Source organism: Aphelocoma coerulescens, chromosome 11, assembly GCF_041296385.1.
Source record: "Aphelocoma coerulescens isolate FSJ_1873_10779 chromosome 11, UR_Acoe_1.0, whole genome shotgun sequence".
Classification (NCBI taxonomy): domain Eukaryota; kingdom Metazoa; phylum Chordata; class Aves; order Passeriformes; family Corvidae; genus Aphelocoma; species Aphelocoma coerulescens.
This window is the reverse complement of record NC_091025.1, coordinates 7,797,809-7,823,434: the sequence shown is the minus strand read 5'-3', so window position 1 is coordinate 7,823,434 and position 25,626 is coordinate 7,797,809. Positions and strand designations below refer to the sequence as shown.

The 25,626-nt window shown below is 47.0% G+C and overlaps 1 protein-coding gene across 1 annotated transcript in view; it reads right to left on the bottom strand.

Moving 5' to 3' along the window:
- The window catches only part of HYDIN (HYDIN axonemal central pair apparatus protein), a 39,107-nt gene that overhangs the window by 2,075 nt on the left and 11,406 nt on the right, over positions 1–25,626 (bottom strand). Inside the window, exons 5-11 of the mRNA XM_069027268.1 lie at positions 25,190–25,389; positions 14,079–14,262; positions 7,444–7,543; positions 4,789–4,907; positions 2,970–2,998; positions 2,556–2,623; positions 476–567 (exon numbers count right to left, since the gene is read on the bottom strand). Of these exons, the coding sequence (XP_068883369.1) occupies positions 476–567; positions 2,556–2,623; positions 2,970–2,998; positions 4,789–4,907; positions 7,444–7,543; positions 14,079–14,262; positions 25,190–25,389 (792 nt within the window). The remainder of the gene's footprint in view (positions 1–475; positions 568–2,555; positions 2,624–2,969; positions 2,999–4,788; positions 4,908–7,443; positions 7,544–14,078; positions 14,263–25,189; positions 25,390–25,626) is intronic.

The following is a 25,626-nucleotide window of genomic DNA, read 5'->3' as shown; positions in this document are numbered from 1 at the left end:
GCAGGTATAAATGCTAGAAAAGCTGGCAGAGAAGTTTTCCAGCTTTTTACAGCCTCCTGTGAAAATCTCCATTCTCGCACAAACTAGCTGAGAAATGGTTTGCTATTTTGTAAACTATTTTGCAGGTGCAGGTTGTTGTGGAATATTGTGGATATTGTTTTAGTTCATTGAGAATAATATTTTGAGAATAGGAACTATTCCTTTCAGCCAATCACTTTGGTGGGTGGTTGACCGATGGACCAATCATGTCATTTCTCTATTGCGAATCAAGTTACATAAATGAGTTTGTAATTAATTAAATAATCCCATTTTATCCTGGACTTGAATTCTGTGTCGTTCTTCTCGCCGTCCCTGCGGACAACAGCGACATGCAGGGACTTATGTTAAATTCCCTTGGCTTCGTAAAACCTTTAGCTCCGTTCCTCCAGGATGGGTGAGTGGTTTTGCATATCTGAAGAGAGCTGCAAATGCTGGCCTCTCCCAAGCTGTCCTCAGGAATACAGAGGTTGAAGGCCATGGGTGCCAGGGAGGTGTTGGACAGGGAGCACCTCAAGGTGCGAGGAAAGCCTAAGAAAATGACACAAATATCCATTTAGGCATCAGTATCCCATGATTCCCGGTGTGAATGTCCTGGTAGGATAAAACTGTGCTTGGATTTTAGCTCTTTGTTATCTGAACTACAGCTCCCCTCAGTTCCCTTTGACGCTGATCCCAGATTGCTGCCTTGGCAATGCCCAGTCTTAGCCCTGCTGAACACCACAAATTTCTCTCTGCTGGGGAGGAGCTCTCTCAGCTGCTTCAAATCAGCATCAGTTCTTTCTCACTGGTGAGTGTGCTCCTTAAATGACCATTTTCTCTGAAAATTCAATCTGTAAAATTCCCTGCTAACTCCACCAACGCTCCCACCATTTTCAAGATATAAAAGCAGTGATTTGTCATCGAGGAGAAGCTACAGTTAAAGAAAGGGAGGATGGAATTAGGAACTAGAACACGATGCAAAGCACCCTAATGCAGTTTTCTCTGGGCAGGATCCTTAAGGCATCTCCTGATTTGGGGCAACCAGACTGAGCTCATGACAACTCACAGCCCACTCCACTGGAGGCGAACCTGATCCTTGCTTCGAGATCAGCAATTAGGAATCACCTCACACAACAAACGGGGACATCACACCCACGCTGCTCACTGGCTGTGACTGCTGCCCCCAAAGGTTTACACCAGTTCAGCTCCGAGACTTGGTTTCCATCATGGAAAGCAAGGGATACAGCCACACCTCGTGGGGATGTCCTGCAGAGCCAGGACACCAGCCCACAACCTGCTCTGCAGGGGATATGTGGCTTGGCTGGCCAGCTATGTGTGGAGGAGACATCTCCCACAGGCTGCTTACCAAGAGTCATTTGAACACAGATGGGGAGGAAAAGCCAACTGCAGGCACAGCCCAGAGCTTCTCCATGCCCATCAACAGTGGCCATTGCCAACTCCAGCAGTGACTACAACAGAGAGGCAGGAGGGGCACAGAAAGGACAAATGGCACAAAACAGGCACGAGAGAGGCACAAAAAAGATGCCACAATCCCAAATGCCACCGAGGTCGCTGGATGTAGACGAGAGTCAGCAGCACAGTGAAAAGAAACAAAGATACAACAGCTGCCTTCAGCTGAAGAGGCCTTAGGAATGATATCAGATTAAGCAGGATGACTCTCCTATTACAGAACCATATTCCTGCCTGGTGCCTTTCTTATTATTTCACTTATTCGAAAGGAAACAAGAAGTGGCTCAGCGGTGATGCAGGGAAGAGAGGAAGCAGCTCAGGAAAGGTAATGAGTTTTCTTAAAAAGTCCATGAACAGCATGAAAATACAGAAGCATCCTGGGTGCAGAATGATAATAGCCCTTCAATCAATCCACAATTGATTTCACATTTAAACTGCAGATCATCTCAGTAAAAAGCCTTTTGTGAGCCTGAGATGGAGAACTGGAATCTGCATTTCAAAGGCAATGCTCTGGATGCTCAGCCACCAGCTCTCTCAGCAGAGCTGGGCTTTTAGTGGGGAAGGAGCTGGGCTGATGTAGGAGACACAGGTGCCTGAGGCAGACCTATTGCTAGGGCATCTGACCTGGTCAGCGATGATGTGCCCTCACAGCACCTAATTAACATCTGGCACTAAATGTCAGGTGGGTAAATGATGCCCTTGGCTTGCAACAGGAACACGTGCCCAGAGCAGCTATAGACTGGTAATGGCTTACGCTCCCTTCTCCTGCAGTCCCATCTCCTGGGCCCTCCTGGGACAAGGACTTTCACGGGCATTCTCCTGGCAAGGATCGGGAAGTTGGGGCAGAGGAGACTATGAGGGACACCAGAAAATACTGAGTTTTATTCTTTTGGTTGTATTTGATCTCACGATGGCAAAGTGCTGCCTAAGGCACCAGCAGCCCTGGAGTTAACACCCTGAAGAGGCTGTTTGGAGGAACACGAGTGACGGATGCTCTTACGTTCAAGTGCTCCATTTCAGCAAGCACAAACCTCTCGCACTGTGGTGGGAGCCCAGGGCACACTCACCAAAGGAGACGTCACCGAAGTGGAGGGCGGGCACATCGAAATGGAAAGTTGGTCCCATCACGAAGCCCCTGCAAGGACAAAGGCAGGGAGGCAGTGGCTTTGTTAAAGGGAATTGTAAAGGGTTCGGGTGTCTTTAGGGCTGGGGTGGATAAAAGCTGCTGTCAGAGCCACCCTGGGTTTCAAATCAACCCAGCACCCTGTTCTCAGCACAGCACCCATGTGGACAGGAGGCAGCCAAAGCAAAGTGGTCAGCAGCTGATGGGGCTTAGGGCACCATGGCAGGCAGAACATGCCCCTGAGTTGCTGCTGGCCCAATGAAGGATCCTAAACACACACCCAGAGATGCCCATGTGCCTCAGCTTCCCCATCTGTAACGTGGTGGACACAGTGGTGTCCTTACAAAAGTGGACTCACTGTAACCAGCCTTCCCAGCCACAGATTCTCTGCTTTGATATTTCTTATCTGGAACTGGTGTTTGGGTGGACCATCTTTCCCAGGAGATCTTGACATGCAGAGTCATTACAGGCAGATTTTTGAGACAAGAATCCAGGGGATCCTCATCCATCCACTGCAGCAAGAGTTCTACAGAGAGGACAGATGAAAGGACCAGCTTGTCACCACTGCACCAGCTGTCACAGCCACAAGCAATGGCTTAAACAACCAAACATGGGTGTCCTTAATCCAACACACCACCTCACATTCAGCAGACAGGCTCCAAACTGCAAAAGTCACCAGCATCCACTGAAAGCAGCACTTGAAGCTGCACAAGACTCACCGATTTATTTCATGTTTAATGCCAATCAATGGCCACTCTGCCTTTTGGTTAAAAATCAGGGGCCACAGTGAACTGTGCCTTCTATTTTATTCACCAGACTGCTCTACACATCTCGACAAGCAAAACCTGCCCTTGCTCAAGGAGAAAGCTGCTTATGCAATAATATCCCGTGACCAGTTTGGGGGAGGGACAGAGGAGAATAAATTATTTGATTGTGAAATGTTCCCTCTTCATTTAAAAAGAAGAAGAAAAAAAAGGCAGCACTTTTCTGCAAACAAAAAGCCAGCAAAATTGTTTCTCTACTGAGGTCAGACCCACTCACCACTCTTCTCTTGAAAAGTAATAACCTTCTTGGGTTTTTTGTTATAAATTTCCCTTAATCTATTGGTAAAATTGAGTGCAGATTCCTTTCATTTCCCTACTACCTTGATCCAGTGCCTCCCAACAGCAGCAGCCCAGACACAGCCAGCTCCAAAGCTCCAGAGCATTCAGCAGCAGCTTTCCTGCCTACCCCATGTTATCCCACCAGCCCATGGCTTAGATGTGCTGGGACAAGCCTTGAGGACTTGAGGCTCCTGAGCTGAGGTTTACCTGCAGTCTAGCTGCTTAGCACACCACTAACAGTATCATTTACTCATTCACCTTTTCTCATGTAATGAAAATAATAAATTGATAGAGAGAAACAAGGTATCAGCATCAAAAATGCATCAAGAGCACAATCTTTTGGTAAGAAAACAACTCAGTGTGTCCTTTCCTGCTACAAACAAGCTTTTGAAAGTGTCTGGCATGATGTAGTGCTTCATTTTCTACCTCTTTCGGTTGCTCTCTTATTTTTTTTGCAGACTTGACACCACTGGGATGGAAACAAATAGGTAGAAAATGACTTTTCTTCCTTTTCAGAAATGCTTTGTTCTTTCTAGAGCCAGAGATATACACCATGGCTGAAGTATGATGAGGGACTGGTCAGCAAGGGAAAGCACTTCCAAGCCCTTTGAGAGGGCCAGTGCTGAGCCAGGAGGATGGATGGCTTTCCTCTGTCTCTCAGAAACAGGCAGAAGGCACTGGACTGAAAACTGTTTGCAATGGACTCGAACTCAAATGCAGCCAGTTTGTTCCAGCTGCTTTTGGACAGCCTGAGCTCAAAGGTGATTTGTGGCTGGGACTGGAACAAAAGCCTCTGAACATGCAGCTTTTTGATCCAGTGTTGCTTTCATGTGCCAAGGGGTTTTGCAGGAAGGCTCCCAGCTGATTTCCAAGGGAGGCTGCCAAAAAGCAGGGATTAGGGTTCCATGAACAACAGACACACCTTTCCGACCCCATCAGAAAGATCCAGATTCCAAGAACCCCCCCAAATTTGACTAGTATCACAACTGCCCAAGTTGCCAGGAATTCCACAGGTCCACAAAGCTCACTGCTGCCCCTGAAGCCACCAGGATCTACCCCAACCCTGCTGCTCACCTCATAGCTGTGGGCTGCTCTGACAAAAACCTCCCCGATGTCCAGTTCCTCAAAGCTGAAATGGAGCTGGGGCCCGAGGCCTTCCCCTATGAGGAGCAGGGGCAGCCTGGTCTCACGGCCTGGGGAGAGATTTCTATTTCAGTACAGCAATTCCCTCTGCTAGCCTGCATTTTCCAGGCTGCCTTAGTGCTAGTCCCTGACTCTGAGCTGCCTGGGACCAGCTCCTGTTGTTCCAGGAGAAGATACGGACCCTTCTCTTCCCTCAGGAGATATGCCTTGGATCTGGCTTCCAATTTCTAACCCACCCCTAGGGCTGGTTTCCAATTTGGCCACCAGTTTTCACTCTGAAGAAGCAATGCTGAGTTTAAAATTATCTCTGATTTCCTTCCCATGCAGCTAAAGGAACTTCGAAATCCATTCAGTGAAGGCACAAAGCTCGCAAAGAGTTTGGCACTGCTGCCTGGCTTGCAAGTAAATCAGGGTGTAGGTAACACAACAGCACAGGACTTTGTTGCCAAAGTCCTCAGCTTCTCTGCTTTCTGAGATCAGATCAACTTCTCTGCTTTTCAGTATCTTGTTGACAGAATCTCCCCATATTTTGTGACTGGCTTTGAACAAAATTCTCATCTGACCACACTGATAAACAGAGATCCACGGTTTCACATGACACAGGACATCACAACATAAAGGAATAATCATCATTTGGGATTTTTGAGCAGCTAAGAAAGTTCATTTTGAGCTTCAGTACTTGCTATGAGCAAATTTCCAACCACTTCTTCACTGCTGGCTTTGCCAGTTGCCCAGAGTTGATCAATTCTGTAAATCACCTGATCCAGAAGTACCTGCCAAGTAATTTATGGAGGCATCTTCAGTACAAGTGGAGGCCAAGAAAACCCCTTTCCAGTGGGGCAGGAGATCCAGCTGCACAATGCACTGCACTGGGAAAAAGCTCCCAGATATCTGCAGGATGGGACACACAGTATCTGCAAATCCTCATCCCAAGAGATTTGGGACTAGCAGAGAAATGCCCAAGGAAGGCAGTCACATTTCTTGAAGAGATTAAGAAGCAAAAGTAAACAACTTGCCAGTTAAAGATGGCTTTTTTCTTCAATTATTTTTGCACCCAGGGACCATGACTCTGGGACAATTCCCACCCTGACAATCCACTGGATCAGCTCTGATCTGTAAGGAAATGCATCATTTAAAAGACTACTTGAGATCTTTTTCCAAGGGGCCAAAGGAAGAGTTAAGCTCTCCCAAGGGCCTCTCAGGGTCATTCAGGAACAGGCTCCTTTTTCTCAACACACATCTTTTGCTCTGGTTCCTCTAAGTCCCAGACCAGCACAAGGCTTGCATGCAAGTAGTTTTCCTGTTTCTCTGTCATGAAAAAGCTGTCCTGGCACAACCCCAGGAGATTCCTGCAGCAAAGTGCTGGACAACCCCATCACCAAAGCCAAAATCCCAGAGCCAAGAGCATAGCCCTGAAAAAGGAATCCCTTGGGAACAACTTTTTAAATCCATCCCTTCCTTCTACAGCTCCCACAATTGCAGCTGGTGGGCAGCAAGACAGTTTGTTAGCACAAGCCCTGAGTAATTGCTGTAGATGACATTTGCTGAGTAAACCCTGCACAATTACTGTGTAAATAAGAAGCTGTTTCATGGCATTTGTATCCATCACTTGGAGCAGGAAGTCAAGAACAGAGCAGCTGGGCTAGGGATTGCAGCACCCTCCAGAAGGGAGCTCAGCGGCTGGAGGACCTTGGGCCTCACACCTCTTCCTTTTAGATGGGCAAACCCAGAATATTCCCTGAATGGAAATCTGACAGCCATCTCCCACTCCTGAAAAACACCTAAGCAGCACCGTGCAGAGACAGAGAGGAAGGACAAGGTAACCTGAACCACGCCATATGCTCTGAGCATTCCCTGCCCTGTGCCAGCACAGCAAAGCCACCACCTCTAAGATGGGGTCATTCAGGTGGGGAAAGGACAGCTGCTCCCAGAAAGGAACTTGATGGCACTTCTGGAAAACAGGACAAGCATAAACCTTGTCCAGCAGACTGCCTGGACTCTGTTTGCATAGCAGGGTGCTCATCCTTCTGAGCACAGCAAGGCCCAGACAACACCACCTGGAGGAACTGAGAGCCACAAGGTGACAATTCCCACACAGGGAGAGAGGCTTGTGCTGGCCAAGGGTGGTCCTTCTGCAGACACCCTGGGCTCAGCAACCTCTGGTCCAGCAGTGTCTGGGCTGTGGGAGGGGATCCAGGATCAGGGAGTGCATTTCTAACTTGGCTCCTACTGCCTGATGGTGAATCCATGTAAAAATGACCCATGCTGGAGGTCAATGGTCTAGAGGATTTTAGTACTCATTCACTAAAGCTGTTCTGCTCTGTAGCTCTTTGGCCTTTGAGGAAACACTAGCAAAGCTATGGCATGAAAGCTTATCCCTGCACTGCCTGGATTGTTGTGGGATCAGTGATCCAGAGCCAGGCACCTCCAGCTTGTATGGGAAATCCCCTGGAAGTTGCAGGGACAGCAGGGATGTGCCCTGCTGACCACAGACCCTTCCCAGCAATTACACACGAGCCCAGTGATCTGTGAGAGTATTTGCACCTCGCCTTGACTGGGGTGAGAGGGCAGGGGAAGGAGCCGTACCTGAGATGTCGCAGTAAACTGCTTGCTCATAGACCCGGGCTGCTCGGGGCTTAAAGAACACATTGATTTCAGCTGAACAATTCGGCCTGATCTCTCCCTCCTAAAGCAGAAGGCGACAGCAAAACATCTATCTTCAAACATCACATTTCTTGTTTTCAACCACAGCCCTGTAAGCCTTTACTTAGAGCATCAATGACAAACAAGGAGTGAGCAACGCTTATCAACAATACTGATAACAGCTTGGAAGCAGCTGCAAAAAATCTCTCTAAGTGCCTTACCTTTACTGGCACCTGGTAGTAGATTTAAACCAGGGGTTTAAGTCTGGGCTAGGCTACCTGTGTCTCTGTAACAGTCTGCTGCTTCCTCAGGGTCTTCTCTCTCTGCTTCTCTCCCAAAGAGTCCTGGCACTGATGCTCAGTCCCAAGGAGCCTTGTCATGCATTTTTGGAGGATCTCACTAAAGGATATCACTTCTAGAAACTGTTTTTAAAAAAAGGCATGACTTACATTTTCTCAAACCCCAGCATTACAACTGTTTCTTAATGCACTTGTTGACATAAATACATGAACCTCTGATAACTGTAATAACACTCCACAAGGAATGAAAAATTTAGCTTACAGAAGGAGACAAAAAGAACAGTTATTTTTTCTATCAAGAAAGTGAGGCTTTGATTCTGCTTGCTGCTGGGTATCCCCACTAATCTGTCCAAAAGTCTTGAACTGACTGGAGCCTCCAGCTCTCCTGAAGCATAAATATTAAATAACTATAATATTGCCCATCTACTTGACACTTAGAGCTCAAAGGACAACCCCTCCAGGAATTAAAGAGCTGTGACATGGTAAATCACCGGGGTGCAGCTGCAAGTAATTCCCTAATGCACAGCCTGCTTAGAGTTACCAGAACAGAGGGAAGGACGGAGAGAAAAAAAAAAAACAAACGGTTTCAAATACCCACAAACCAATAAGGAAAGGAAAGTCTGAAAGAATTAATTCACTTGGATTTTACTCAAAACCTAGAGGAAACACATTTTCTACATCAAATGCTTCTAGCCAGCAAGCAACTGGATGAAGATGAAGCCTTACCATCCAACAACACACTTGCTTGAGGAACATCAGCTGGCAACCCACACTCGGCATGTGAGACATCAGACCCCTCAGGTTCTATCGGAATGCTGCATGGACTCACCAGCATCCAGAGAATAATCTTGGATTGACAGGAATAAAAAGCATCTGGGTTGCTCTGAACAACATCAGCTCTGCTACAACACCTGGAGCTTGGCTAAGCCGAGCACTGAGAAGAAACACTTGGATGATCATTTCCCTGGCTTGGCTAATTAGGGTCTAATAATTCACCAGTGCTCATCACCCAGCTGCTCGCTGTGTGTTTAACAGCCTGAATTCAGTGCTCTCACCCTGGGCAGAGCCTCCCAGGTGAGGGGGATGCACTAGGCAGCTGCTTGCCTTTGCTTCAATCTCAACAGCGGGAGGTGAATGCACACCTCAGCTCCACAGTGTTCAGCACTTCTCTTAAAGGTACTGCCTGGGCTGAGCTGCCCAGAGGCACCATTTGGTCCTTCAGCTGCTGTGGCCTCTGCCCAGAGAGCTGCAGCCAGCCCTTGTTTGGTTCCTGCACAGTGCCTTGCCAGGCCTGCCAGCACCATCAGCTACACAAACAACCCCTGCTGATACACTGGGGAAGGCCATTAATGAAATGTCAAGAGCAGTGATGATGCACGAGGTCATCATCTTCTAGAGGTGTGTAAAGCAGGGAAGGAGAGCACATCCTGAGCCTTAAACCCAAAACACACGGCTGCAGCAAAAAGGAGGGGAGTTCAACAACAAGTGGGAAAGAAATGAGCCCAAATTACAGAAATGCCACACAGGTCACTCCAAGGAAAAGCCTCCATTTGCTCTGTAGAGACTCATGTGCCAGACAGCAAACTGGGGAGAAGGTATTTGAATGAGACAGGACAGGAGCAGCGATGCTGAGAGTGCAAACTGATGCCAGGATTTGACTGCCATCAAGGCTTATGAGGGCTGTGCACCAACAGGTAACCAGGGACAAGCACCTTAGAGTTTGTGCTGGCTGTCAGACAGTGCCTACCATAAACTGAGCATCCAGTTTTCTGGAACTGTGTTATTTCTTGCAAGACTTGGGGATCTTGGTGTAAAATATGACTCTGCTTTTTCAGATTTTACACCACATCCTCCTTTAGTGTAACACTGGCTGCTCTGAAACAGAGTTCGAACAAACAAGAACAAGGTCTCAGAGCCAAATCACTACTGGGAAACTCAGAGAGCATCCTTCCTTCCACCAAGGCCAGAAAACAAACTTCTTGGAGCCTAACACAGCACTATCACTCCTTCAGGTCGACCATCTCACAAAGTGCTGTTTGGCTGTTCCTCCTGCTGGATTGCAGGCTGATGGTACTCACTGGTCTGTTTTATGTGCTGCCATCAGATCTATTGGTCCTGTGGACACTGGGGCAGTTCAGTTATTACTCAGAGGCTGACAGAGGCAATACATCTCCTGTTAATGGAAGAAAGTATAATACAATTCATAAGCAAAAATGAAGCTAAGCAGGAGAGGAAGAAAATTAAAAAGAACCCTTGGCCTGATGAATATGCATCTGCTAACAACAGTGCTCTGTTCTAGCTGAGTGAGTTTAGCTGACTTTGGGATTTGTCAAATGCCAAGGCCAGCACATCTGTGACAGAAATATAACTGACACAGGGATCTTGCCCCACTGCTTTGGAGCACAGGAACAATAATACATCACAGAGGCAAGGAAAGGGACAGACCTGACTGGACAGGGGACCTGGGAAGGGGGTGCAGGGCCACAAGGCAGGGACAAGGGTTGGAGATGATAACCAGCCCATGCTTGATGCTTGTGACAGCTGTGTCATGCTGTGAGCTGTGTCCATGTTATTTGTCCTGCTCTGGTCACTGTCTACTGAGCTGTGGGTGAACAGGACTAGGATAGCAAACTTATCTGTTCCCCCACTAAGCCCTGGCAGCCAGACAGACCGACTGCATGCCTGAGCCCCTAAAGTGATTTGCAACAACTATCCCAACTGCAGTGGTGGACACTGAAGCCCTGCACTCATATCCTTGCTCCCAAGAATACCAGTTAAAAACTCAAGACTCCTGAGCTCCTGAGATCAAATCACCATTCTGCAGGATTCAGTATATTTGCATGGAAACTTTTGGCAATATATCACAGAGAGCTTCCCTGTACTGTCTGGGAAACTGAAAGCCAGGGCATTTGACTCTAAAGGTGGAGGGTAAGAAGAAATCATCAGTTACACATAGTCTACTATTCTGTACTAGTCAACCAAATTCTTTGACGATATAACATATTCTGGAAAACTTCTGCCATTTCTCCTTTCATTACTGCAGTATGTCAGACTACAAAGCTAGAAAATGTTGTTAGATATTTCTCCTGGGAAATTAAAATAGCTGTTGAAAAGGTTCCTCACATGCCTGCCTCCCCACAGGATAAAAAGAACTACTAGTCCAAAGGATGTGCCTCGTTACCCACTCTTGCGGACTACAGCTACATGTGTGTGAGCCTTGGGACACCTCAGGAGTCCGCACTCTGCCTGGGCTGGCACGTTCTCTATAGGATGGCCATTGAGCCAGAGCACAGAAAACTGCTGTGGATGCAAACCAGGACAGAAGTGAAGCTAAGCAGAGCTGTGAACATGACAGTACACCACTTCTGGCACCACATCAGCCTCCACCAGGCTGCCACGGGCAGGTGGCCTGAAATACAGATGGTGGATGGCTGATGAGACAGCACAAAATCTCCAGCTGTTGTTCCCTGGCTTTGCTACAGCATCCAGCGACGCAATACAGGAGGGGCTAGCTCAGAAACTCACCATGACTCACAGCTACAGAAGTGATCTCTGTGCAACCAGAAATACACGTGGTCCCTGTTTCTCCTCTCTCAGCCCCTAAACGATGAGAACGTGATGGACTGGTCTTGAAAAGCTGGATACCACCAGTGTTTGGCCAAATTGCTGCCTCAGTTTGGCAGAGGGGGAAGGCAATCCACAGAAAGGAAATCATTGCTCGGAGCAGACAGGAAAACAAGACAGAGCTGGCAACAGAAGCACCAAAATGGCACCCAAAGAGCAGCTTGTTAGTTCAGGGCACTCAGGAGAAAGGCAGTGACAAAGCTAACATCTGCCTCTTTCAATAAATAACTGCAAGCTGTGGGACGGACCAGAGCTCCCACTGGACATGGCACCTTCTGCCCAAACATTGAAGTGCTTGGCAGTAACCTCTCCTTTCCATGGGGACCGGTTTCCCCAGCTGAGGTGGAGATTTGCAGGAACAAACAATGCTGTTACCTCCTGAGCCAACCCCAGGTCCATAACTCAGCCATCTTGAAGACCACCTCCATCAGCTAAGAGTTAACACATGACACTGGGGAGTCATGACCAGGCAATGACAGGAGAGTGATGACTCGTCAAGGTCAGGGCAATGGTAACAAATCCTTGTCCTCCCTTTCCTCTGGTTTCTATTTCCAAGGAGTCAGCTCCCACGTGTCTGCAGTGTGATTTACAGCTAAGCTGTGGTGGGGAATGTGTAGCAAAAAGCAAGGACTTTCTCCTTTGGTAGCCACCTGGGCTTCTTGCACAGCTGCTTCTGCTGACCCATCATGTGTATTTGCAAAAATAAAACACAATTTGAGATGCGCTCGGCAAGTCAGAGTTGCGTAACAGTTTGTTTCCCACGGGCTTGGATGGATGCTCAAAATGTTCATGGTCACATGGTAATTCCAAAAATCCCTGCCTCCTCTTTTTGTTAGGATTTTCATCAGTGACTTAACCCTATACAGACTACAGTGACCTGCTGGAGCTTCTAAAGACAGCAACACCTGAAAATACTGGCAGCTAATGGCCCACACAGCAAAGCTTCTGCACAAGCCCTGCAAAGCCACCCTGCCCAGAAAGCCTTTCCATAACTACTATCCCTCCACCAGCTTCCTAATTTCTGGAAGCGATTACTTCCTCCAGCCACTTGTCACAAGGCTTTGATTTTCTATAGGGTGCTCCCAGACATCATAGGTGATGGCTGGGAAGAAGAGAGCAGCCACTGTTGGCCAGAAGGTCAGAGGCAGAAAGGTCCCAGCTTTGGGGGCCTCTCCAGCAGATGGACTGGCTGCACAAGGAGAGTCTCTGTCCAAGCTAAAAGTTACAGGGCTGTCACCACAGAGGAGGTTGTAGAAGTCAGTGGCAGTGGAATTTTAGATTCTGTATTTGATAAAGAGGATCAGATACTATCATTTGGTATAAAGACACCCATATGCCAGAGCAGGGAGGAGACAGACAGGATCAAAACTCCAAATGTGAAACCAAATGTTCCATAAATAATGGCATTAAAGGAAATCAAAAGATTGATAATGCTGGACAAAACAGAAGGTAGTAGCCCACTTATATTCAGTCGTAGAGCAAACCATGTAACATTAAAACAGCCTTTTAGGAAGGGTTTCCACTCAAGATTTGAGGCCAGGCCATGCTTTATGTCTGTCCATCATTAGATGGAGTACCAGAACTCTACTATGGGCAGCCAGACTTTGAGAGCTCACCTTAGTGCACTTCAGGAGCACAGGGCAGGTTAAGCCAGTTGTGGAGACATGGCCCCACTGTAATGAAAAGCAAGAGCCTGGGAAAACACTCCAAAATCAGCTCAGCACACCACAGGATGCTCTTAATGCTCAGCTGATCAGCTCCCACTTTCTGCAATATTCCTACTGCTCTGACACAAGCTTTTGGTCAAAAGCTGTCAGCTTCAGTGGTGTGAAACCTGCATTGTTCTGACACTGGTGGCTCGGCCTTAGATGGGCTGTAGGAGTAACCAAGAAGAGAACGTGATCCTGTTCCTTGAGAAGAAAAAAAAAGTGTTTAACCTTTTTTAAAAGAAAGCAGAGGTTGGGACTATTCTAGGGTTTACTCAAATGTGAAAAGGGGTTTTGCACTGCACAGACAGTAGGCATTCTTCATCTCACACTATGCAAATACTCAGAATTTGGGCTCTGGGTGATGGAAGGACATAGGGGTCTGCTTGCATAAACAGAAAAGCAAAATATTTTCTGTCCCTGTGTGCAATAGAGAAGTCCATTTAAACCTGCCAGCCTTGTGTCCAAGCTCACAAATGATGCTGGAAAGGAGACTCAGACATGGTTCATTCCAGGTTACAGGAAGGGATTGGCATTTCTGTGATTAACCTTAGGAAGAATTTGGCCTGCTTTCCACAGAAAACCAGTACATGCTTCAGTGAACTGACAGTGCTCCAACACCCTCTGTTACTCCCCAAACACTATGTGTAAGATGTATCCTTACCTACAGTAATTGATCCCTCTGGACACTGCAAGGACACACATGGAGCACTCTTGATGTCAAGCCCTTGCAGCAGAGCTCGGCTTTGTCAGGCTCCCATCCCTGCCAGGAGCCCACAGGGCAGAAATGCTTTTTGCAACCAGCTCTCCAGCCTCACCAGAATCCCGATGACTTCTGTCTTGGCACACAAAGCCAGCTGAGGCAGGGATCTGTCAAGTGACCTCGTTCAGGGATGAGGAGGAAGAGGAGGAAGAGAAGCAGGAAGGGAGGTTCTCAGCCATCACTTACCTTCGGCTCAAGGGAGAAAATGTCACTGTTGAACAGCATGGGGTCTCCTTGCACCCTTGCCCTCTCACTCTGGGTGGTGCGGGTGAGAAGAGCAGAGCGTTCTCGGTGAGTGGTGTCCGCTCTGCGCTCCTTCAGAAAATCAGATAACTTGTCCTTTTCCTGCCGACACAGCCTGGGATACTGCCTGCAGCCACAGGAGAGACAAGCCCAGCAGGTTGTTTAATCAGCCACGTATTTGCAGAGAGAAGTGGAAGTGCAGGAGCAGCTCCTCAGCAAGGGGCTGACCCCGAGCCATGGGGTCCCAACTGGATCAGAGGATCACTTGTTGTTCACTGGCACAGCACACAGTTTTACTCCACACTTACAAGCTCAGGAGAGGTTTAGAAAGCCAGCAGCCCTCAAGAGAACCTCCTGGCTCAAAGCCACTGCCACAACTGTGGGAGAATCCACTACCCACCACAAGTGGCTTTTCCTTGCACTGAGCTGCTCATGGGAGGTAGATAAAGATCAAGGAACACCTACTGCAGGACTTCCCTGGGAAGGCAAGAAGAAGCTGAGTTTCAGCTGCAGGTTACCAGCATCACTCTTTGCACCTTTCCTTTCGGACCTGCAGGGATAAGCAAACTCTGTCTGCCCCATTCCCTGCACTACCTTCCACCAGCTCTCCCTTACTTGGTAGCTGCAGCAGAAGTCACTTTAGTGTTTAAAGATCACAACCAAGAGATGAGAAGGAAGCACTGCTACAGAGCAGTTCCTTCTGAGCTGGCAAGTCACTGTCCTCCCTTCACGCTCCAGTCCCCTGGCCAAGAAGAACCAGCAGGTGACGACGGGGGGGGACGAGTGGAAGCTCCATATGGAGTGAATCGAGGGAGTGCAGTATAAGCAGGACAGTGATCATCACCCAGCCCAATTCAAATACAATTAGAGAGGAAATACAGTCATGGACATTACCAGCTGCACACAGACGGAGCCTCAGGCTAGCACTGTCACCAGCACCAAAAATACTCGCTGTGGCTGCTCCCTACGGAGCGCAATCGGAAATGTCTCTCCATGGCTGACCTACAGTGCCGGGCATGGAGAGGGCTCCCACCACTGGGAGAAGCCACCCTGGCCTCAACCTCCATCAACAGACAATAATTCCACCATGACGTGACAAAGTCCTGTAGGAGGGAGACAGAGCAAACTCATGGATAGACCTTCTCATGATCCAGAGATTTTTGGGTCCCCTCCCAGTACAGGGTCCTGCACTACCCTCCTCTCATGAAAGTCCTCTCTGCTCTGAGATCTCAAAAGCCTCTCTGACACCAGGACTGTGGCCTTGGAACTATGACCATCCCTAAGACTGTAAGTAAGGAAGAACATCCTGGTCAAAGTCTAGGACACAAGCTGGCATGAAAGCAAATCTAAGTGGGAAAAAAATCTGGTCAAACTTAGCTGTGGGGAGACCTGGTTGTTTTTGAGGGGAAAGAGGATCACTCAGAGTCCAGGCTGAGATGGGCAGGTGGGAAGAAATGGGTAAAGAATGGTCCAGGGAAGTATCCAGAGAAGGCTGTGAGATTTTCTTTTAATACACTGAGCTTACATGGAAGTCAGACACTGTGTAATTAAATAGAGAACAGTGGAAAACTAGTTTTGGCCTGCAAGGCATTTCTGACCTAATTACGTTGAACTTTATTTGCTCAGAAGCCCTTAAAAAGTGCTGCAGTTTGAGGCAGTTTCCTGATCAGCTCTGGGTTCAGACAAACTCCTATGAACCCACACCCATCCAAGTCTAAAAAGTCACACAAGGACTCCCTGAATCACCTAAGCTTTTCAGTGTCATTTCCAATCCATCCCCCTGGGCTGTGTTTCTCTACTGCCTGAAATGGGAACTTCAAAGCTTCCCCAAACACACCCTTTGAAGAAGCAGGCCCATCTCTCACCACCATGAAGACCCATAGTGCCCATGCCAAAAGCCAAAGTGCCCAAGCCCTGTGTGGCACTTCCTTCCTAGCAGAATCCTCCACCTCCAATCCCTCCCCAGCCTCTAAGGAAGGGTAGAAATTCCTCATTGTGCTGGAATCCAGGACAGTGCAGGGCAATTCACCATCCTACAGCAGGATGGCCTCAACTATCTGGGCCAGCAAAGACCCCTGCCCTGCACAGCATTGGAAAGGAGCCTGACATTTTGTCAAAGCCAGAATGGAGGGAACTGCAGTGAGCATCAGAACAGCTGAGCCACCTGCAGCTGCATTAAGTCCTACTGCTCAGTGCAGTCCCAGGTAAGGAGCATTGACACTCTCCTCAGCCTCATGGACCCTCTGTAGCCCAGAGATCTCTGGACCTCAGGGGTTTATGGCTTCCACAAACAAGAATTTGCTCTCTGAGGAAATCCAGTCATTGCAATCAAACCTTCTTCCAACATCATCCTCAGCTGGAGTATAGATGGAACTGGAATGGGAAGTGCTGAGCTCCATTATCCTGAAGCCCAGGTTCACATACCCTGATGTCTGGATGGTTTACCCTAAACCATTTAAAAACACCAATATTTCCTGAAGCCATCTGTTAGTTTTACCCTTGGGCAGGGTATCTCACTGAAATGCATCTTTCAAACTCACCTCAGTTTCAGTTGATCCTCCTCTTCCTGAGTAGCAAAAGCCTTCCACTGGAAGCAGACTGTGACATAATTTTGGTTGGGAATGACCAGAAGAAAAGTGTCACAGCTTTTAGCTGATTGAGCAGTTTCATGGATCAGTACATTTATCACATCCCTACAGCTGTGTGAGGATGTCCTAGACACCACCTTAAGAACTTATTTCTGGGTGTGTTTGTAGAGATTTGTCCCCAAGGGGACAGTATTTACAGTGAGATTTTTCAGATGTGCTCAGGTGATCCACTCAGATCACAGGGAATTCTGCATCAAAGTCATTCAGGTGACTCTGAGGAGTCACAGCTTGCCCAGGGTCTCCTGCAGGCGTTCCTGTCTCTCCTGATCTCTTGTTGCTGACAAGGAAGGATGCCTGGGGGCATGTGGGCAGAAAAGGGGGATCCAGAAGAACAAGTGAAGTGACAGCCCACGGCAGGAGAGGACACAAGCGAGGAAACACGACCCAATACTCTACAACATTCAAGATGACAAGATCACTACAAAATGAACACCATGAAAACTATCATCATCTCCCTGTCTAAACCCACGGCCACATCAGTCTTGAAATATAGGGGATTGTTCTGATCTCAAAAACCAAGCTGAAGCATTTCAAATTAAATAAAGAAGGGCAGAAAGAAAGTTTAAAAGTACAGAGCAGCTTCTGTATGAAGACTGAATGGGATTTTTTAACCTAGAAATTGAAGAGAAGATAGATAGGAGAGGTTTGCAAAAGCATGAATAGCCTGGGAAATGGGAATAAGGAAAAATTTGTCATGATTTGTCATCAATCAGGAACCCAAGGGCCTGAAAATGTTATCCATCAGAAATTACACAAAAGTAGTAGAACTCTTCCAGGGAATATCCCATCCTTTGAAACACACTGCTGGGGGAGGCTGTAGAGGCTCACAGAGAGCAACTGGACTGATGCTTCGAAGATAAAACCATCAGAAGCTATTAAACAAAGATGAGACTAGAGCCTCCAGCCCAGGAAAATGCCAACTCCAGAGCCCAGGAGGGAGGAAGCAGATGCTCTGCCTGTCTCTGCACGCCTTGCTAAACATCCCTGACTGCTGCACTCCCAGAGAGGAGCCGGGGCTGCAGCCACCCCAGCGCTGCTGGCACTGAGGGCTCTGCTGAAGGCTGGAGGCTTTGCCAGAGCACCTTGTACCACGCAGGGATGTTGCTGGCACGTGCTGAATCTATACCCCCACAAATGTCTGGGTACAGGAGAGCAGGCACAGATGCAAGGGCGTCGGGAGGATGCTGCAGATCTTTCTGCCAGGCAGAGGAGCTGACACAGAGAGCGGAGCTGTTGGGGTTGGCTGAGGGCAGCTGCAGACTTCATGTCTTGGGCACCAAATTAAATGTGACATTTCATTTAAGACTCTTGGTTGTTTAATACATATGTTTAAAAAATAAATCTCTGTACTGTACCAGCGATTCAGCACAAGGCATTTCACTTGACAGGGTAATGTCCACAGTGTGCAGCTCGGGATGCTCTGCTTCCATGAAAGCACATTTACTGAACCTAGATGAATCTGCCCTATCATTATTTACACAACACGATCTTATTAGAGGCTGTCAATTCTCTCATCCTTACGTCCTTTGGATACATTTCCTACAGATGACAGGATACAGCTCTTTCTACAACCTGGGCAAAGCAATGTCTGGACTTGAAATTCAAAGGCAGACTTTTTTATACAGCAGTAGTGCAGATGTTTTTTGGGTTGTGCAGTCCTGCATAAGGCTGTGACACAGCAGAAACACCACTGTGTTTTATCCTATCACCCAGCTGCATGACACAGGTATCTTAGCACATCATGATCACTTTTAACTGCCTGGAAGCGAAGAAATCGAGCCCTGGGTCATCCTCTGTGGGGCCTGTAAAAAGACTGAGGGGGAATTTACAGAAAAGCTAAAACATCTCTCTAAATTCTTCTAATACTACAAGATCAGCCTGGTGCAGAAGGGAATACTGTTCAGAGTAGCACAAATTGTTCTTAAATATAAAGACAAATTTGATTTAGCCTGAAAGTATCTCTCAGTGATTGGATGAGCAAACCCTTGAACAAGATTTCAAAATAAATTTCAGGGTTTATGAAGAACATTTTCCTAGGATTCAACAGCTGGTACTTTTCTTCATCAACTACTGCTCTAAATATTTGAAAGCTGGCAGCCAGATTGATTAGACAGAATAGAAATAAACAGTCCCTGCTGCATTTCATCTTCTGAGATGATTCTTCCTCTATCCCTGTCACTCCCTCTTTGCTGAATTTGGATATGAAATCTTTTTAGGAGTGCATGACAGTCAAATTTGGAATATTTGGCTATTATAGAAGTAAGTTCATTTTCATTTGCTCAGTTTTTCAGAAGCCTGGGCCTTGCTCTCATCTCTTCTATGAGCACAGCTGAGTCATTCCCAGGTTACAACAAACCTCAGAGTATCCTCACCAGCAGCACTGCTGGTGTTAATGATCAGAACTTCCCAATATGGTACAGGCCTCAGCCAAACACCCACTGAGCCCAGGCACCCCATTCCAAGAGAAGGGTCTCTACACAAAGGCATTGTGAGGAATCACATGAAAACTGATGGGGATGAAACGGGTACAGGACTGGTTGTGGCTCTTCAGACAGCTCTCTGGCATGATAAAAATCAACTCATTTTCAATCAGGCTCCTCACTGTGCAGCCAAGTACTCCCCATTATCTCCTCTGCACTGTGCTTAGGAAGACCTGTGTGTCTTGCTGGATGAAAGACTCCAGCACAGGAATATCTGGGAGCCAGCATGGGGGCTTTGTTCTGCCCAGCATGAAGGAGCCTTCCAGAATATGCTGGAAAGGACACCAAAACCGTGGGATGATGAAAGACAGCACTGCTGCATGGCCAGGGTGCCACAGACCATTTTTAATCTTTATTGCTGCTACAGTAATGATACACTGGGGTACCTGCCTGGCTGAAACATTGCTTTTGGCCCATGGGGAAAACACTGCTTTCATTCTAATGGTCTGGCAAAGACAGACTCAATACACCACTTAATAAATCAATCACCCTTCAAGCTGCTCTACTGCTTCTCAGCAGATGCTGATTGATCCACAAGGAGAGGAATCTAATGAATGGGCAGTTCTGCCCTGAAACACATCCAGAGGTAACGACACTTAAGAACGTATTTGTGGTTTCCGGGGATGATGGAGTGGGCAAGCTGCAGTCAAGGATGACCTGCAAAGAGATGGAAACCACATTCTTCCAGAAATCCTTCATGTGCTAAAAATGGGCTGTGTGGGCTCACATGAAATCTGTTTCTGTGCATATGTGGGGATGAACAGCCTGAAGGAGAGCTTTAACTTCCAAACAACCCACCTAGTACACAACCCCCAGTCTGTGCTCATGCAGTCAACTCTGCAGGTTGCTTTAGCAGGGATTTTGTCAGGAGGGGTGTTACATGGTTGTGGAGCTATAAAGCTGTGCAAAAAAACTTCAAGCAACTGAAGCACAAGCTTTATTCCCCTTCATGTACCCTCAGAATGACAGACTATCTGTCTTGAAACACAGGGCCCTGGTGAGAGGGCAAAGGCCATACTCTGTTTGCAAGCAGCAGAATAACCTTATCTAAAACAGTATAAAAATCATTATTACAAGAAGTTCTAGACAAGGGGAACAAAGGCAGGAAGTGGTTGTTACCTATTAGCTGTTTTGACAGAAATTAGCACTTTGGAGACCAATTAGGCTCACCCATCAAGCTAATTAATTGGAACTATAAAAGCCTATAACCAATCAGCTGGATAAAGCATTAGGTACCAATCCTGCATCTGTGGCAGCACTGCTACTATTAAGAAACAAAATCAACACATAATTGCACAAACTGCCACTTACACCTTTTTTTTTGCTTACAATAACTGACTCCCTCAACTCACTTTGAAGCAAACACACAAGGACATAAAAGTTCAACAGGAAATAGCCATGCTGCTTGGAATTCTCACAAGAGAACGAAAAGCAGAAGGAGCAACAGTTGCCTGTGACTGGCAGAAAGAAAAATCCCTCTGCAGTTTTAAAATTCCTGACAGTCCAAGGCAAAGCTTGGTCCTGTAATAACTGCAGCATCAGACTGGCTTACACATTAGAGTAACACAGGAAAGGAGATCTTCTAAAACTTACAGGATACAATAAATTTCTACCAGCTGCCAGCACCAAACACAAACAGAAAAGATTACATCAGTTGATGCACCACAGTGAAGCTCTGGAGTCAAAAGAGGCTGCTCCTTGGGAAGCAGAAGGTTTCCCCAACTCTGAGCACTTAGTGCTTATTATTATCCAAACTGTCTGGATGAATGGAGAGTTGCATGAAGATGGACAACACAGTGGTGGCCAACGGGAGCTCAGGGTCTGCTGCTATGAATTTAGCTCAGTAGTAGCTTAATGCTGCTCCCAGCAGCATCAGAGCCCCCTCAAACCCTCACACAAGGCTGATTTCAACCCGAAAAGGGTTTTGGTATTCCCAGCCTGGTATCCTGCACAACACATGGGTGACTCAGATAAATACCTAATGTGGTAGTGAGTTGCTCAGGCAAGTATTGAACATCCTCCTTTTTGGCTGAAGTCAATATAAATGGAAAGCACTCAGGAACTTGTTTGAGTGATCTCAGGAATATAAAATGCAAGGTGACAAGAGCTAAACCTCAGTTAAACCCTGCTGCCTATCCACATCCATCGGGGGATTTACAAAGAAAAAAAAGAAAGAAAGGAAAAGGCTTGATCTAGAGACTAGATCAATAGGATTTTCATTTCATTTCTCAAACAAGTTCCTGGAAGCCACCGATTGCAACGCCAGCCTTGCCAGACAAATGACGACCCTTGGTAGGAAGGGGTTTCTTAAAGAGAAAGAACAGGGCTATGAAAAGGTGGTTGTTTTCTGCAACATCTACACAAAAGCACAGATGAGTAGCAGAGCAAGGCAGTAGTTTTCTCAGATGCTTTACCCTCGTGAGTAGCTAAGATGTTCACAGGTGCTGGCACATCCATACTAGATTTCCTTGTTCAGCCTCAAACAGCAATAATCAGCCAGGGCTGGGAGTTTCCTGCATGTGTACATTGACCACTAACACACCACCAAGCCCTTGCAGGGATGGCCTCACATATCAAAGGAAGCTGATTCAGCCAAACCGGGCATCACTTCTAGCTGCAGAAAGGGATTCAGCATCACAACATGTTTATATTCAGCTGGCAACCCCATGCTGCTCTGCACAGCAGCTGAGCACTCACTAACAAGCTGACAATTCCCCTTGGCCCATTTGCAATGCTGGGTAGCCTCTACTACAGCTTCCCCTGCTGCCAGTTAAGCACACCCAGTCCTGTAGTTACACATCATCTTCCCCAAGCCCCAGTGACTCTAATACATCCCATCGAACTCACTGCCATTCCACAGGTGACTGAAGAGTTCCGCATCAGCTCCCTAAGTAGCCATTTCAAAATATGCCTTAATTTTTCCTGTGATCTCATGCTTCATTTTCCCCATCAGAGATGATGCCAGGTTTTTTTTTTCCCTCAGTGTTTTCCCCTAGTTCTCTGCAATGAGGCTCAAGGGTCTGACTGCCAGCAATCCCATCCGAGGATGGTGTGTGAAGAGTACAGAGAGGGTTAAGAGCTATTTGCATGCACAACTTGACACTGACTGCCTCGGGAATCTCCTTTCCTGCCACCTATAAACATCACCTTAAGGGATGCAAATGTCAGGGCACTACCTGTCCTGTGAGATTACAGCCTAGGAATCTGACAGGGCTTGAAGACCAAAGAATAATTATTGTTTAATTTGCAGTGTGGTTGTTTGGGTTTTTTTACCTTGAAAACATCCCATTTTAGCCTAGGAAAGGGCATATTTTATCAGCATTTCAATGAAAGCTACTCTAAGAGGAGCCACAATCAAAACACTGAATGAGTGCAAATGCAGATTAGAACAATATTGTGACATGGAAACAAGACCCAAAAGGAGGATCCCATTTACAGCCTGAAGAATTCAATCCCAGCTAAATGAAGCACCATTAACAGGAGCACATCAAGGGAGCCGAACTGGAGGTTTCTGTGTATTCACCAGTGATGCAATCTGGGACTCTGGGATGTCATCCAAGCTGGTAACTGTTTGCTTGGCCCACCAGACAAGCTCCATGCAATGTGTTGGAAATAATGATGAAAATGTTTTTATGCGCTTTGGGTTTAGCAGGAGCAATTAGGATTTGTCGCCAGGTAAACAGTTCTTGGCTGAGAAACAAAACTCAGTCCTTTAACGCTTAGGGAGAGCTCAGGTGAAACACACTTCTGCCCAGCAGCTGCTGCAATTTGGGCTCTTGTACAGCCTCACTGAGAAAACAAAAGTTCTTGGTCTTAGTGCTTTGCTGGTGGTCAATTTTTCACCTTAAAAACACATTCTGCAGAGTTTGGTGGGGATTAGAGCAACACACAAAAAAATAATGAGAACAACTGGAGCCGTGGGCAAGCTGAACTTTATACATGTCAGTAGTGACAGCTGATGAAAATGCTGCAGTTTCTGCTCATTAAGGAGCTATTGCTGCAATTAGGCCTGACCTGTTCCCATGACCGCCAGTGAGAACATCACTACTGGCTAGTGGAGAAGCCTTGGGCCAGCCCTGTTTATGTGCTGGACCTGAGACTTTGCAGAGAGGAGAGGAAAGACAAAGCCCCACAGCCCCAGAGCTGGATTACTCTATTCCTGCATCTACCCCGATGGTAGTGCCAGGATTGCTGGAGGTTTCTGCTGGGGCTTGGGGGGATCAGTGTCTGGTGTGGGAAACACGGAATTATTTTTCCTATTCTTCTGTCAGAAATTTTGCCAGAACAGGGAAGCTCTGGGGGAAGTTAAGGGGAATTCCTGTCAATACCTGAGCACTGCATTCTGTCCTGTTCCCTTCCTACTCCTGTCCCTTGTCTACATATTCCTGCCCTCAGATGGCAGGATGGGAATAACACTCCAGGGGATGCCTGAGAAAGAACATCTCTTCCTATGTTCAGATTATCAGAAGAAGAGGGTGCAGCCAAGTTCAGGACTCAGTTCTCAGGACTGAGAAACTGAGTGCAAATCAGCCCCTGCATCTCCTACGTCCCACCCCAGGCTGTACCCACCAGACACCTCTTACTGCTGTAGCAGGAACTCATTACCCCTCACATAGACGTGGCTCTCCAAGACCCAAAGACACAAGTTCCATGGTTATACTTAACTCCTCTGAACTTCAGCCAACATCATGATCTGTTCCCTGAGCCCACAGATAAGAAGAGCTGCAAAGGAGACATCCCTGACACACTGTAATAGCCAAATGAAAACCACTGCCAAGAGATGGAGCTGGCAGGCTAAACTTTGGCCTCTCATCCATTAATTGTGAGCTGTTCCTTAAGATAATTCTTGTCCCATTAGATCTACCCTTTCCATGAATCACTACTGCTCCCGACAGGCAGAAAAGATAAGGTTTGATGGTTTTTTAATAGCTTGTTTTGTTCTCCTTTTTTAACTATGTCCTTTTGTAAATTTGCTTTCTTGTACAACATCTAAACTTTTATGGGTCCAGATCTCCCAGTGGCACCTTGCAAGCCCCAGACACTGGTCTTGTTTTGAGCAGTGTGTTTGCTCAGATCATCTCCAGAGGTCCCTTCCAACAAAAGTTGTTCTATGATTCTATCTTCTAAATCAGCCCAATTGCTTTTCACATATTCCCCAAATTTCTCATGTTTCCTATACCCCTGTGCATATACCAATGGGCTGATGGTAGATGAACAGGCATTAGAGGATGTCAACCTTTAAGAAAGTTCCCACTGAAGAATTCATGATGATGCTTTGAGAAAACAAACAAACAAAAAACAAACAAAAAATGAGCAGAAACACAGGAATGTCTGAGTATTTAAAAATACTCAGTATTATATATATCCCCCCCAGTAAACGTGGGGATGACTTAATTAGAATAAAAATGCTGCTTCTATTCAAAGATTAAATCATCTGTTTGAAATTTAAACTGGCTTTCAAAGGTTCACCATGAAACAGAAGATATGACTGATGCCCTCAAGTGACAAGGGAAATCAGATCAGCTTTGACTGACAGGAACAGCACAGGCTGTCCACAGCACAGCTCACGTTGGGCATCTCATGAGAGGACCACTGGAAAACCACGTGCTTGTGGCCTCCCAGAGAACAGGCCTGACAGTGCTGAATAACCATTTCAGAAGGTGCTTGTGCTCAGGAGGGTGCAGCCAATTACTAACATGTTCCAGCACCCTCCAGGAAATCTGGGACAGAGAAAGCTCAAAGGCTGCATCCTGCTTAAAACACGAGAAGCAACAGCAAACCCCACACGTCCTGCCCACTTCCAGCCATGGCTGCAGGGCAGCAGCTCCGATGCTCTGGTTCCTTTTGTTGCTCTTTACCAACTCCGTTGTCACCCAAACAGAGCTGGGTTTTGTGCTTTTGCACAGTGAAAGCTGAGCTGCCTCACCTCCGGGTGCTGAGGCGGTAACGAGCTGCCCGGTTACCAAGGTTGTGAACCAGCAGAGTCTTCTCACTGCTGTACTTGACCGGACACTCCGAGAAGTCCAGAAGGCCAGGGAAGTCCAGGATGGCTCGGGCACCAATGGCACAAATTGGCACAATGAACTCTTCCCTTTCAGTGATGCAGAGGAGCTGGTGGAAATAATCCTGCAGGAAAAGAAAGTCTCAGCACAGGACATTTCGTGTCATCCCCACAGTGGAAGAAAACTGCTGTGTTCTATGACCCTAACAGTAGCATTCAATAATTAATAGTACTTTGTACCTCAATGACCTTTCATTCCAGTAGGATGACTTGGACAGGACTGTTAACTTGCAAAGAAGAAACAACTCTATTGATTCACCTGCTTTCACAGAAGAACCTGACAAAATTATCTGATACTTTGA